The 15,555-nt window shown below is 38.7% G+C and overlaps 1 protein-coding gene across 1 annotated transcript in view; it reads left to right on the top strand.

The window, feature by feature from the left end:
- Positions 1–13,795, top strand: part of LAMA2 (laminin subunit alpha 2) — a 369,886-nt gene extending 356,091 nt beyond the window's left edge. The window contains 7 exon segments of the mRNA XM_030489189.1: positions 1,911–2,023; positions 3,513–3,702; positions 5,756–5,911; positions 9,714–9,867; positions 10,225–10,355; positions 10,879–11,101; positions 13,527–13,795. Of these exon segments, the coding sequence (XP_030345049.1) occupies positions 1,911–2,023; positions 3,513–3,702; positions 5,756–5,911; positions 9,714–9,867; positions 10,225–10,355; positions 10,879–11,101; positions 13,527–13,684 (1,125 nt within the window). The 3' untranslated portion in view covers positions 13,685–13,795.
- Positions 13,796–15,555: the final 1,760 nt, after the last annotated feature.

Here is a 15,555-nt window from a genome sequence, read left to right as displayed (position 1 = left end):
TCAACATCAACCTAATGAACAATCACTATTATTGATCAGTATTTATCAGTATGTATAATCCGTATGTATAGTATGCTTGCTATGATTCCCATTGTTCACTGTGTGTTTGGCGCACTCACCCTCTCCTTGTCCTTCCTTATAGTCCTCCTGCTGGGATAAAATAAAACTGCAGTGTTTGCTGATGCTGGGGAGCTGCTTTAAGCGTCAACACCAGACCCTCTACTAACATATACTAGCCTAGGATTGCATTTACTGTCAGAATATATCCTTTTACTATGTAATATGTGAAAGTGTGCCACAGAAAAGTGTGTTATTTTCCAATTCTTTCCTGTTGTTCCAGTAACAGTAGCTAGTACCTATCTTAAAATTTTAGCCAGCCCAAATGCTATCGAAAGCATTATATGCATAGTATTATTATTAACATAGTTGTTAAACTTTTAGATAAACCTGTAAAGCTTAAAATAATTAGAAACTTTACCCAGAATTATAAGAATATGATATTTTTTTTCCTATCTGATGATCACTGGAAGACTGCTATCACACATTCATAACTTTGTTTGGTCCTGCTGAATTTTCCCTGTGTTTTTTTTTTTCCTTTGTTGCACATTGGTGTTGTAATGCATGGTGTTCTCTGTCATATCAAATCAGAGCATTCGCTGTAGAAAACTGATTTTTAGATGTGCTCTATAGTGTTGTGAAGATTTTTGTGATGTGTAAAAGCAAAAAACCTAACACTAACAGTACTGAAAAACTGAGGGAGGGGGAAAGAAATTTCACTGCCTTATGAGTCACTCACGACATTTTCGAAATGTTTCACAGAAAGAGCTCTTTGTCAGCAATGCACTGCACCTTGTGCTTTGCACATCTCTGCTGAGTCAAGGCTCAAATAAGAGACTGTTGCCAATCCAAAATGATATCAGCCACAGTGCTTAAAAACAGAGCTTGCAGCTATCAAAGTTTGTTTTTTTTTCCCAGTGGTATTGTCTTGATATTGTATTGTGATAGATCCTTTAAGTAGTTTCTTCACAATACTCTCAGTGGGAGGCAAAACTAGACATGAGTAGGAGCTAGTAATTACCATGGTCTCGCATCGCCCCAGGCACCCCTATACAAGAGCTTTAGGGCCAGAGATTAAAAGACCTGGTGAAATTAAAGAGGGAAAATTATACTGGGCAGAAGGTATTTTACCTTCCATTGTTGCACCACTTTAATAGAAGGGGAACAGACAGAGAGGGGTTTCTTTCTTTACCCCCTGGGTAATGTGTCTACATTAGACAGCTATAGGAGTTTAACAGTTGTTACTTCTATCAGTTATTCGGCTTCCTTTATTGTTTGTGGGGTCTTTCAACAGCACCAGGGGAAACAGCACATTAAACAAAGACAGCTGTAAAACAATATAAAGAAGTGAAATGGAGGACTCATTGACAGGTGCAAGATCTGAAACTACTTTTAACTCATTATTTTTAAGGTGACTAGATTTCAAGTCAACAGCAAAGCATCCCTTTAAAACTTAAGTCTTGCTTCATTTCTGTAAGAGGGCATCCTACTGTGTAAAATGCATTTATGTGATCTAAGAGTACACTGAGCTGCCTGGAAATCACTTAAGACTCTTGTAAATGTCCACTGGTGACATGAAAGCAGCAATGTTCATATATTACTTTTATTTCCTTTTACAGCCAGCTTAATGAGCTCTGCTTTTACACCAAGTTCCTGTCATACTGGTTTATAACTTTAGCTGACTTTTGCTGTGGTTTAGTTCGATGAGACATCAACACACTGGAAAACTGCAGGGCCAGTGTCTAGACAAGCTGGAATATTCTCAGTCCCGAGCAGCTGGAAGACTTCCAGCACATGCACAGCTGAGATAGATACCAAATATGAAATTTGTATGATTGCTGTCTATTTTGCAGGATTCCTGTGCTGCTGACACAGAACCAGACATTTTGGAAGGTGGCAAGCAATTTGGTCTTTCAAGGAACAGCCACATTGCAGTTGCATTTGATGACACCAAAGTGAAAAACAGGTATATTGTTTATTTCAGCAATGAGTTTTGATGGAATAATATACAAATAAAATGCCCCCCCTGATATTCTCAAGAGCATCTCCCAAAATTATGGGCATAATCTGAAAAAGATCACATCCTCTAATTAATTTCATTAAAAACTGCTTAATTAAAGTGTAAAATCTAGACAATGAAATGCCCACCTAAGTAGCTCTCACAAAAACAGTTTACCTCTTTGTAAAGGATTAGGCATACACAAATCCCAGACTGATCTGCAGAAAAACAAACAGAAGAATGGAACCAGGTCATGCAACTGAGTTCATAGTTGCTTTTTCACAAGAATGTTTCTTGGTTCAGTAACTTGATAATTTCTTGCAATAAGCAAACCTTATTCCCCTTTCCTCTGGTAATTAGGCCGAGCTTGCACAGTAAACAGGCAAAATGACTTTGCCCTCACAAAGTACAGCAATATATGCATATATATGTTGATACGCAAAGGAATTCCAAGAGCTACTTATAAAAATACAGCTGTGTCAAAGGATTTGTGAAGCTATAACTTACTAATTGTTCATTTTTGCTCTGAAGACACATGATCATTAACAAATGTGCCATGCCATTCCACTAAGCATTTTTGCTGCCTTATAGTTTACAAGTCCATCAGCCTCACACTTATTTTTAGCTATAAAGATGCTGTACTGCATATTTTCACGTATGCTAATTTTAGAAAACTAGGAATATAATGAAAATAAGTATGTAATCCTAGAGTCCTTGATTATCTTCTTTTCAAATAAGAATACTGGCCTGATCATTTTCATGCAATGATTTTTCACATTTCTATTATCAACTACTTTCAGACACTAACTTTGCAGCTCAGCTTGGCCTAGGTTAGTCATGTGCAGCCAGTATAAACTTAGCATCTGGATAATTTAAATCATTTCTTAACAGGTTCTTTGCTGTATTTTCATCATTACCCTTCTGTCCAAGGGGTCAGCAGACCTCCTCAGACACACCCCCATTTTCTGTTGGGAGAAATCAGAATAAGTGTTTTATACGCTGATTGTAAACTCTCTCTCTGCATCTTTAAAAGTTCTGCAACCTGTCTTCAGGCAATATAATTCATTAGAAACTCAACATTTGCCAGCTGTCACTATAGCTCGCTCATCTTTGTGAGCATTATGTGTGTGAATGATGGATAACGCCGCTGGAATTTTAGAAGCGCTGGGATTTTCTAGCAACTACAGCTGCAGCTGAGAATTGTATCTTGAAATTCTATGCCAAGTTTGCACTTCTGTATGTCCACAGCAAAGGAACTAATGAACATTCACATCACGGATCAGATGTGTGTGAAATGCAGTTCATGTATAACCAAATTATTTTTCTTAAACTCTGATGGACAAGTAAAATGAGCCGCTAACTGTAAACTTTAGAGGAACACAAAAAAACAAAGCAGATAAATCTGCCTGCTGTCTGACTCTGAATATCTTTTCCTTTGTGACTGTTTGATTTCCAGACTTACAATTGAATTTGAAGTCCGAACAACAGCTGATTCTGGCTTGCTGTTTTACATGGCCCGTATCAACCATGCTGATTTTGCTACAGTTCAGATCAAGAATGGACTGCCTTACTTCAGCTATGACCTGGGGAGTGGAGACACCAACACAATGATTTCCAACAAAATAAATGATGGGCAGTGGCACAAGGTATAATAATCTTAGTATTATTGTTCAGCCATAATGCTAAGAATAAAGAAAAAAGAAGTAACATTTAAATAAATCTTCCCTGCATTATTAATTCCATTCATTAGGGAATAAATATGATGTTCCTGGATGTATTTGGCAGCCCCTTCTGTGACTTTATGAGCAGAAGCATTTATATGCAATGCCTGTGGTATTTGGATGGGAAGGGAAGGAATAATATCCCAACCATGAAGTTTAGTAGTTACTGAGCCAAGAACAGACACAAGTGTATTCATTAGGTAACATGCTTGAAGGCACCAATTAAGACAAAGTAGAAAAGAAAACATGGAACTCTGTATTCAAGTTATATACTATAAGAGACATCATTACATTTTGGACAGATATTTGGAAAGTCACCATCCACATCACCATCACCAAATGAGAAAAAAAATCTCATTGTATCTTCCGTTATGAAACCCCCTTTGCAGTCATCCTTAGTCCCTCTGCTTCATTCCCACCCTGTTCTGCAGGAATTTTATTTTTGCTGGATTTTTATTCATGAACCTTTTAATGATAGCAAATGCTCTATACCAAGGTATTTCAGGAGGGGAAAAAAACAAAGTTGTAGTCATTATTTATCTGGTTTATATAATGCCTAGGAGCACTCGCAGAAGACCAGGGCCCCTTTCTGCTAGACTCTGTATAAATACAGAAGAGATGTATTTTGCTCGTTTAGCTGTTTTCTCTATATTCTGAGAGAACTAACTGGAGCATATATTTCCCGTGGGAACACCGTGCTCTTTGGTAATGCAGCTTGGCACTCAGTGAGAAAGGGACCCTTGTAGATGCCATTTTTGTAGGAGACAATGGAGACAACATCCAAAGTCACAGCTCCCAAAAAGCATAAGGAAGTCCATTTTGGGAGAGTGGAAAAAGGCAACTTCTTTAAGAGAAGACCACGGTCTTTGTTTTAAGAAAGTAGGAGCTTCTCCTGAAAATAATCCTTTTAGTGACAATCTTTCCTCCATTTGAAATGGCTTAGGTTAAAAATGTTTCCGTCAGGCCTACAGAAGCCACATCATGCTGCTGCTATCTATCTCTTTAGATCCTCCATAAGAGTATTTCCCAGTTCCTGTCACACTCTCCAAATCCTCCTTCTGCCCGAGGTTTAATTGTCCATCTCAAACATACAGTTCTCTGTAAACACCAAGTTCCGTCCCTCACCTTCAGGCCACCCTTTATCAGTGGTCAGTCATTCCAGTTGCATGACAGATGCTCTCCCTCTCTGAAGCAGAAGCAGCCATATCAAAGAAAAGCCAAAGACAAATGCTGTTTGTCTCTCTTTGCTAATCTAGTGAGCTAAGTACTGTGCTGTTTAGAAATCTGCTAACATATATGTTGCATTTTACGTTTATCCATTTTTTTTACACAGAACCATTATTATACTGATTTGTAGAGATTTCAGTATAAACTTTTGGAAAGACATTGGACTGCAGTTGTTGGGGTTAGAATTTCCTCAACTCTTCAGTAACTGCACTTCCTCCATGCAATTCACAGCCTATTTGTCTGAACATAAGCCGTAACACCAACAGAACATAGCTGGTATTGTATTTACTCTAGCATGAACTATGATCTGAGGGACATCCAAACTAGTGGAATCATAAATTCAATATTGTCTGCAAACAGGTGCTGCAATGAAGATTTGCAACTGGTGCCATTAATATTCAGTATTTACTATTCCCAGTACTTAAAATTGCTGTCAGGTTCCAGGAAAAACAGTATTGTGCCATGCCTACGAAGCTTTTTAAAGGAACCCCAAGTCCTTTCCTTAGTTCTAATAAATTACAGTCATGATGCCTCCTGACCCAGGTATAATTAGTATATGTTTGCACAAAACCTTGTGCAGGAGCTCTGTTCCATGAACATTAACCATAGTTGCTGAGACGGTATTTCTGTAACCACTCCTACTACTTTCTCCTATGTTACACGTTTTGGACTGTAAGGCTAGTTACAATCTGGAAATTCCTTATTTTCAGAAAACTATCCGTAATTCTATTGCATTTGTGTGTCTTTTTAGATAAAAGTAGTTCGAATGAAGCAAGAAGGAAACCTTATAGTAGATGATATTTCCAACAGGACTGTTAGCCCCAAGAAGGCTGATATATTGGATGTTGTAGGAATGCTATATGTTGGAGGACTGCCCATTAACTACACAACTAGAAGAATCGGTCCGGTAAGCAAGTTTGGTAAAGTTATCTTATACTCCTTAAGTATGTCTTGAGACCTCATAGCAGCCTTCCAGTATCTGAAGGGGGCCTATAAGGATGCTGGGGAGGGATTCTTCATTAGGGACTGTAGTGGTAGGACAGGGGGTAATGGCTTCAAACTTAAACAGGGGAAGTTTAGATTAGATATAAGGACGAAGTTCTTTACAGTGAGGGTGGTGAGGCACTGGAATGGGTTGCCCAGGGAGGTTGTGGATGCTCCATCCCTGCCAGTGTTCAAGGCCAGGTTGGACAGAGCCTTGGACCACGTGGTTTAGGGCAAGGTGTCCCTCCCCATGGCAGGGGGGTTGGAACTAGATGATCTTAAGGTCCTTTCCAACCCTAACTATTCTATGATTCTATGATTGGTACCAATGTCTTCCCAGCTTTTTGTTTTGCTTCTCTCTCAGACTGCTCAAGAATATGGTTAAATGGACCTTACTTGAGGTACACTACATTCTTTCAGTGTAAGGATCCAACTCAAAATCCATTTAATGCAAAGAACTAGAAACAGTAGAGTTGGTTGCTGTTACGGAAAAGTAGAAAGATACACACATTTGTATCCACTTGGATCACAGCTAGAATATAAGGTCCTGAACACTACTTCCCCTTTCTCTTGGCTGTAATTCATCAAGCAATAAATGCTAAAAAGCAGTGAAAGCATCTCCTAAGAGAAGCAACGAAAGCCAAAATTACCCTGGACAAAGTCCCCAGTAGTAGTGCTGCTTACTGTAGTAATTTGTTTTGTGTTGTTATTACTAAACTAGGAGAGAATGTATTTTGAAGTAAGGCCATGAAAACTCTGTTGTGTGTTTCCAAATCAAATGTGCATATATCAATTGATCACTGTTTTAGTCTAAATGCCCAGATTCCATTCTGACACAGAAATTACCCTGGCAAACAGAGAGCCTAGAGAGGTGAATATAATTTTGGCATAAACTTTGTAGAATTAACTAGGAACACTGTATTTCCTCACCGAGGCAGTTTACTGCATCTGTCTGTGCAACTCCATGTCAGTCATCTCACTTTCCTGCTGCCCTCCCACACCCCAAGATATGCCAGTATCAGAATCGGAGAAAAACCTCTTCCCTGCATTATTTTTCTCTCTGAGTAGAGGGGTCTTTCAAAGCAGAAGCCAAAACTTGAGTGAATTATAGCAAACACCAGATTAGGCATATACTGTAGCACGATTTGTTAAAAAAAACCCCAAACCTGGAATGTCAGTAGCAGTTACGTCTAGGCTCATTCCAGGTGGTTATATGGAACTGGTAAAGAGGAGTACAAATCATGGTAAGGAAACAAACCAGACTCTCAAAGAAACTACATATGAGCAAATACCACTGTAGTAAGATGGAATGGCAAATACTAGTCTATAGACAGGTAAGAGTCCACCAGTTCAGGCAGAGAAAATAAATACAGAAAAGGAATCCCTAGATCCTGCTTAAATAAGTCCCTATAATAACTTGTGAATGTGGAATGAAGGGGAAGAGTAAGCACTCTAAATCTGACAGTCATATTTCATAAAGAAAACTGACCTCTAAGATCGTATTTCTCAGCAGATTATGGATTGTGCTGAAAGACCAAATTCAGGCAAATCTAGTGATCATTTGGATTTACCAACCAGATCTGAGGCACTGAAAACCAAAAAGCAATTAACTACCCACAAAATATAATTCTTAATATTATCAAATTATGCTCTTTGAAATACATCTGCAATTTACAAATCCTAATCTAAGGAGAAAGGTAATACTAAACCCTTACCTATTGCTCCTTGTCAGAAGTAATGGAGGGAACCCATGCAGATAAATGGCTCAATCTGGCAATAACAGTCATGTCAGATCCTGACAGTCTTATGTGCTTTGGGATTTAAATGAAGCTGTGACTTCAAATGTCATTCACAGAAAGTAAAAAACACTGCTTGCCTTTCAGTCATTTTCAGTAAAATACACCACATGATGTATTATTAGAATGTTATAGGCTTCATGTAAAGGCTCTAAAGTAAAGTAAGTTGAAAGGATGTGTTATCTTACTTAGGGTTTTCTTCGAAACATACATCAGCCGTTTAGGATACTAATCTAACAGGTAACCGTAGGTAGGCTGGCTTCCTATTCAGTGCAGAAGACCGATATCTACTTGTCTGGCTGCAGCAGATGTCATATTTTAAGCACCCAAAAATCTGCTTTCAGCAAAGGAGGTTATATTGTCTGTTCCCATGCTAAAGTATAACCAGATTTGCTTTTCCATAGGGAAAGTAAAATTCTGAAGTTAGAGAATGTTACTTAGTTGTTTACAAATCCTGCATTTCACCCATTTATTCTCACAGTGAAAATGGCAAAATTTATGTTCTTTTGTGGCATTTTTTTTTTTTTAATAACAAAACTTGCTGATCTGAAGATGGCTTTCATCTCAGAAATTAGAAAGAGGTCTATGAAGAATCTGACAGAATGCATTGCTCAGCTCAGATCTGAATTTATTCGCTGATATTGCTCAAGTTCTTGTGAGAATGTACAGGTGTATTAAGCAGTAATAAGCTATATAATTCCACAATACGCTCAGCTTTGATTTACAAGGAAAGAAATTCTTTGGAAGTTCTTTCAAATTACTAGTCAGGATATTGTTAGAGGAGGTAGTGCGCAGAGCCAAGACTTCCCTCTCCAGGCCTGCCTTTCTCCTTTCTGTATTTGTACAAATATCTATGCTGTATTTTATACATCGATTTTTATTTTCCTCCTTCCTACTGCATTGCTTATGAATATGTCTTACTTTTCTTCCTCAGAGTACGTTTGTCATTTTCCTCTCTCCCATGAGATAAGAGATAAATTTTCCTCACTCTTAAGTCAAATATCAAAGCTTTTCTCTGAAGCTGAGAACTAAAATGCAGTTTCTGCACACCTCAGAGAGAAAAGAGAGGGAGAGCTCTGGGGGAGATGCCAGTGGCTTCCAGAGGTCCCACTGGGACATTGTATTAATCACACCCAGGGCCTGGGCAGCCCCTCGCTCCTGCCCCAGGCAGGATCTCACTTCCTTACACCAGCTGCTTGGAGTCATAGTAAAGTGCTCCCAGTGAAGAAGCCAAACTGGAGGTTCCCTGCATGAGAGCCTCCATATGCCTGAGCACACCCCGTGCCTCCACCTGCCTCTCTGGCCAACAGAGCTGTCCCTCTCGCTGTGCTCACCAGATCTATATACGGTTATTATAAGAAGAACTATGTATAGTCAGCAACCTTTACTTAGGGGCTTTGTTCATTTTAGTAGCTGTGTACCTACATTAGGTCTGCCTTACCATGTAACAGTAAGCCCACATTAAAGTGATTAAAGTGAGGGGAGAGGGGTGAGTGGGAAGCCCTAGTAAAATTACCAGCAGCCCAGGGAACTACATCCAGTGTCTTCATCTACTCACAAGCTCCATAACCTAGTCAATTAAAAAGGTAAAGTATATGCCATTAAGTTCCTGCATTGCTGATGTAGTTTGCTATGTTTCATTATGCCGTGAATTTTTATGTCCCCTCCATTAAGCAAAATAGATGTGACTCAGATCACATCCCTGAAAAGCAATGTAATTCATCCTCAGTATGACTGAGATTTGATTCCAATTACAATCAGATATTAAGGATTAGCCATGTAAAATTCAAGTTTTATTCAACATAAATCCAGCAGAGAAGCAGAGGAAAGGTACTTTTTGATGACATACTTTAGGCTGTCATACTTTTATTCTGAGCAGTGCCGCTTGCTTTGCACAGTTACACATTCTGTTTGAAATATTGACTGCAGGTCACCTATAGCATCGATGGCTGCATCAGAAATTTTAAAATGACAGAAGCACCTGTTGACCTGGATAATCCAACTTCCAGCTTCAGTGTTGGAAAATGCTTTGTCACTGCACAGAAAGGAACATACTTTGATGGAACAGGCTTTGCCAAAACAGGTAATGAACAGGAATTCTGCTGATAGGCAAAGAACAGAGAAAGAGGAGATGCTGCTTTCAAAGGCTTCCAGCACTGCTTACCTCCTGTTAACTGAAGGCAGAGACCAATACTTGAAACTCTTGTTAGTCATTTTTATTTATCCTGCCTAGAGATAGACTGTATGACTTTCTAGCAAGGTCTCACACTAAGCACAGCCACCATAACAGTTACTTATGTCATTTCACATGAAATGGAGTGCATTAATAATGCTGACTTAGTTACCTTGCATTGCTGGCAACATACTTTGTGTGATTATTAGGAATAATGTATTAAATTCTTTTCTTCATGTTACTATGCTTCCCCCTTTTCTCTCCAAGTTGGTGCATACAAAGTGGGAACAGACCTGCTCGTGGAATTTGAATTCCGTACAACACGACTGAACGGTGTTCTCCTAGGAGTCAGCAGCCAGAAAATGGATGGGCTTGGCATCGAATTAGTTGACGGAAAAGTGAGTAGCAAAGCATTTTTGGCTCTTTATAGAGAACTGGGTTTAGAAAGCACAGGTAGTTTAAATGCAATCTTGCTAACCCAATCTCAAGACGTCTCAGTCAATATCAGGGCTCTCCCTTTACACAGCACTTGCCACTTACCATATATCAAGATGCTCTTAAACTTTTACAAAGATATTTTAAAGGATTCTGTAACACTTGATTTTCCTAAAACTGCAACATCATTACTTAAATTAGTGAGAACATGAAAAGTTTTGAGAAAAGGCTTTGTCATTAATAATACTAGTTTCTTGTGTATATCTTTCATTTCACAGTCTGGAAACCCAGTCAGTAATCTATCACTATAAAGAGCCTGGGGGGGGGTGAGTCCCAGAGAGACAGCAATCACCTAGAGTCTGGTATTAAATCAGAGCTTTAGTGTGTGCAGTCACAGCATCTTGACTTTTCAATAAAACAAACAAACAAAAAAAACCCCTGTAGAACTATTTTGAGAACTACCTGACTTCCATGTCATGCTTTCAGGTGATGTTTCACGTTGACAATGGTGCAGGCCGATTTTCTGCTATCTATGAGCCTGATGCACCAGGCAGCTTATGTGATGGGCAGTGGCACAAGGTTCTTGCAAACAAGATCAAACACCGTTTAGAGCTGACTGTGGATGACAGGCAAGTGGACAGTAACAGCCCAAACAGGGCTTCAACCTCAGCAGACACTAATGACCCTGTCTTTGTTGGAGGATATCCTGGTAAGTGTTTAACACACAAATGATGCTTTACTTATGCTTTAGCAACACTGCCTTGGTAACATCTTAAATGCAATTAGGACTAGTATGCTAAAGATGATGGGTAAAACTGCCCAAGTTTATATTGGTTGGCATGGATGCTCATTTCTGCTTCCAGCTGCATTTTGCATCAAGAAATTCTGCAGCACCAAGAGACTCTCACAGTTACCCCTGACTGGTTTCAAATGCAGGCACTGTCACAGAGGAGCAGGCAGACTTTCTGGCCTCTGGTGCATGCATACACAGCCTCTCTCTTAAAACTTTCTGTTTAGTAACAGCATAATAGTTATGTTTCAATAGTAACAGCATTTGGCAAATATACATTCAACTTATGAATGGCAAATTTAAATTTACCTAAAGAATGCATATATGCCTTTGAGGGGCCAGATCACTGTGTGTGTAAAACAGGCTGTAAAACCTGAGGAACTGAGGAATGTGGACAAGAGCTTGCACAGAGAGGTGAGAGGACACCATCTCTTCCTGACTGATGTCTTTGCTCATGGTCTGGTGGTTTTTAAAGGGGGGAAAAAAAAACCAAATTTGCTAGTTGGTATTTCGGAAGCCCTCAAAAGAACTTGCTTCGTGCAGAGGTAGTTGAACAGGATCCATCCAGAACTGGGCTGAGTTCTGTAACTAACTTCATCTTCCACTAAGCTGATAATGGACACTTGTATTTATCTGTTCAAGGACAACCAGTAAGCTTATCTAATAGCAGTTTACTTTTCTGAAAACACAGTTAAGATGTTTGCAAAGTGCCAATTTTGTTGCATTTAGAATGAAGTTTACCTCTTGTTTGCAAACAAAAAAGCTGAGTATGCTTGCAGTATGCGTCTGCTCTAGTGAATACTCAGGTCAATGGCAAGAGGCCTCTTGAGTTAATTCCTAAATGATTTTCTAGAAGTTGTTTTTACCCCCATTCTAACTTCTGATGCAGCAGAAAGCCTTCTCTCAAGCTTCAGAACATTTTCAAAAATGTCCTTGATACCGAGATATGAAAGTTTTACTTCAGTTACAGTGACTATTGATAAGTACTTACAACATTGTGCCAGAAGGGAAACACCTTTGTGGCAGCCTTTTCTTAAGAGGATTCTAACATAGGAGTTAGCACTAAAGAAACACTGGAGGTACTATCTTGTTCTGGACTGTAGGTCAAGAGGAACATAGTAAGAGAAGCAAATGGATGTAACACTGCAATCTGTATAAAACAAGCCTACACTTAGATCATGTTGAAGTGATATTCCTGACTTTAGCCACATGGAAAGTTATGAAATTTTTTAATAAACCTACATGCACATTTAAACACCTCAGACTTCTCTTGCTGTCTAGTCTAGCTCATCCAAGGTTTGTTTTAACATTCCCTAATACCCAGACAGCCTCATCACAAATTTAAAACACAGTATCACAGCATTTTGTTAAATTAGAAAGCATTTGTATTTGCCAGTCCTCTTGAGGCTTCTCCTGGCTGCACAGATAGTGCAAAACAGTTGTAAATCAGCTAGAATTAGCTGGTAGAGAATTTCCTGTGCAGAAAAACATTCTGCCACCAGAACATGGGAAAGAATATAAATTCCTGGCTACCCATAAAAGCCATTACTCTTCTCCTACTATCACTCTTCCTTGTGCAAGGAGTGACAGATGGATTCAGTTATCTCATCCTCTGTAAAACAGCCTAATGCTATGGCCAGTCAGTCTTCTACAGGTGTTCAGTTATTTCTGCAACCCTTATTTATCAGTCACGCAGACTTGTATCAGAGTGCATCCCCGTACCTCTTTTTCACTTGGAAGAACACTGAGAAACAAGTTGGGCCATACATTTCAGTCAGTTGAGAGAAATATTTCCAGCTTCCCAGTCAAACCAACCCTCTCAAAACCGTGCCTTAAACTACATCTGAATTCCATACTGAGGAACTGGCTTTATCATAGTGTTAAGGCTGAGAATTGCATCCCTTTTAGCCTTTTTTTTTTCTTTTTTTTTTTTCTTTTTCTGCTCTTCTGTGGATAAGTAGCTTGAGAATTTGGAGATGATCAGACTAGCACGTATGCACCATTCTTAGGTAGCAAGCAAGCTGCCATTTAGCCATTTTCCTTAATTTCCTCTAGGTGATGTTACCAAGTTACATGGTTTACAATGGCAGTTTAATGTGTTCAGATTCTGCCACTATCACGCTAGAAGAGAAAAAGGAAAGAAGATTGGATTGTTATCACTAACATAAGCATTTACCACATTCACTCATAATATTTGTCATTTTTTTAATAAAGAAGATATACAAGTAAAACATTAATATATTGCTGGGGATATCTACTCTCCTGCAGAACTTTCTAAGAACAAACTTAAGTATCAACTTAATCTAATATAATTCCTTTTGCCCTTTTTTTTTCTCTCCTTCAGATGGCGTAACCCAGTTTGGGCTGACCACTAATATCCGTTTTAAAGGATGTATTCGATTTCTGAAGCTCACCAAGGGTACTGCTAAACCTCAAGAGATTAACTTCAGCAAAGCTCTGGAGCTGAAGGGTGTTCAACCGCTGTCATGCCCTGCCAACTAACTGTCATTCAGCTGATATGGATCTGTTTATATAAGCACCTCAGATTAAAAAAAGAAAAAAAAAATCTATATATATACATTATGTTCATAATAAAATGTCTTTATGCAAGTATTTGAGTAGTGTCTGTGGAATATTCAAATGGCAAAATTCACAAACCAGATTTCTAAAGGAAGATGAAATCTGAGGAGATGAGGTAGGAGAATCCCAGAGATTATTAGCACAGCACGTCGCTAATCTCTACTGTCCTCTGTTTAATTAAGTCTTTAACGTAAAAGCAGCTTCCAGACTTAGACTCTACTGCCTCTGCTTGATGCTGTCAATTTGTGAGGAATTCTGAATTGAGAAGCCACCCCAGCTCTTCCTTACATAAAATTTAGAATGCGTAGTACACTAGTACATAGATAGAGAGAAAAACAGAGATGAGGAAAGCTGCTTCCTAGAGTCTCACTAAAATACCAAATCCTGGCGATTTTTGTCAGTGCTTTGTATTTTTTAGGGGACTCTGAAATGATCACTGAAGTATGGATTATCTTTTCTATGGATTGTTTCAAATTGTTCAACTCTACTTTTGCAAAGGTTGTGCTGGACACGCAGAACATCCACCGTAAAAATGTAAAAACAACCTCCTACGCAAAAGAGAAAAACAACAGAAAAAAGATCTAGCAGTAAGATAGCACAATCATGCAATTAAAAGAAAAAGCCTTTTTTTATCATTCCTTTTTTCCCCACAGTGAGCCTTGAATATGCTTTTCCAGAATTTTTGACATTACTAAAAAAGGCTAGCTGCAAAATTCATGCTGCCAGACAGCACCCCTCAGGAGTGCTTTGTATTTTACAAAAGGGCTCTTTGGCATATGTTTCTCTAAATTGCCATGGAGAAAAACACCTTTACAGTAGGAAAGCGCATTAAAGAGACGGTAATAAATATTATAAACTATTTGGGGAGTCTACCATTGATCAGATACACCTGAAGAAAAAACATCTAACTCCTGTGAAGCCCTGAAGTAACTGACTTCAGCAGGTATTCTAGTTTTCAGTTGCAACCGGCCCTTTAATGCTAACAGCAAATGGCGGTGCAATGTTATGCACCTTCAAAGTGGTAAGAATTAGTAAAGCATGCATTTGTCTCTGAAAAAGTCTAATTATGAAACAGCTACTGTCTTACTGTATTCTAGTGCTACTAACAAACATACAGAAAATATTATTGTGTTTCTATTTTATTCTTTTTATGTCCCTAGTATTTACCTACTCTAATCCTTATAATATTTCAGGATAGTTTGAACAGCTCAAGAAAAATAGGCCATAACACTTCAAATACAGTTATTTCCAAAATTCTTGAAAACTATGAACAAATGAAGCCTCAAGACTTTTCTGCAGAGAGACATATGTTATTGGCATGAATTTCTCACAACACACAGAACAGGCAAGCCACTTGGCCCATTAGACCCCCTGGGCATTACCTAAAGACATGTTTCCTAGCCTGTATGTTCTATTCAGCACATTGGATTCTTTTTTAATCCCAACTTGCTTGCAAAATTGGGGTTTGTTGGCGGTTTTTTTGGACTTGAAGACACAAGGGAAATTGTCATGCTAATGTCTGAGAATAAAGCACCATGAGTTAATACCACACTTTGCCTCAGAGGCAGGAAATTGCCACTGCTCTGCTCAGTGCTGCATCAGCAATGGTCTTTCACATAAAGATGCCTTCGAAAAAAATACTGGAGTTTCCACATAAAAGAAATGGAAAGGAAAAAAACAAAGAGAAGCATTTATGTTCTTTGCTCTGTTGAATTATTTTTCCCTTGCATGGCCTTCCAGGAATGTGTGGGACAGCAAAAAACAATGAAACAATGCACATTATTACATTTCTT

This window comes from Strigops habroptila, chromosome 6 (assembly GCF_004027225.2).
Source record: "Strigops habroptila isolate Jane chromosome 6, bStrHab1.2.pri, whole genome shotgun sequence".
NCBI lineage: Eukaryota > Metazoa > Chordata > Aves > Psittaciformes > Psittacidae > Strigops > Strigops habroptila.
Note: the sequence above shows the minus strand (reverse complement) of the source record. Positions and strands in the feature narration are given on the sequence as shown.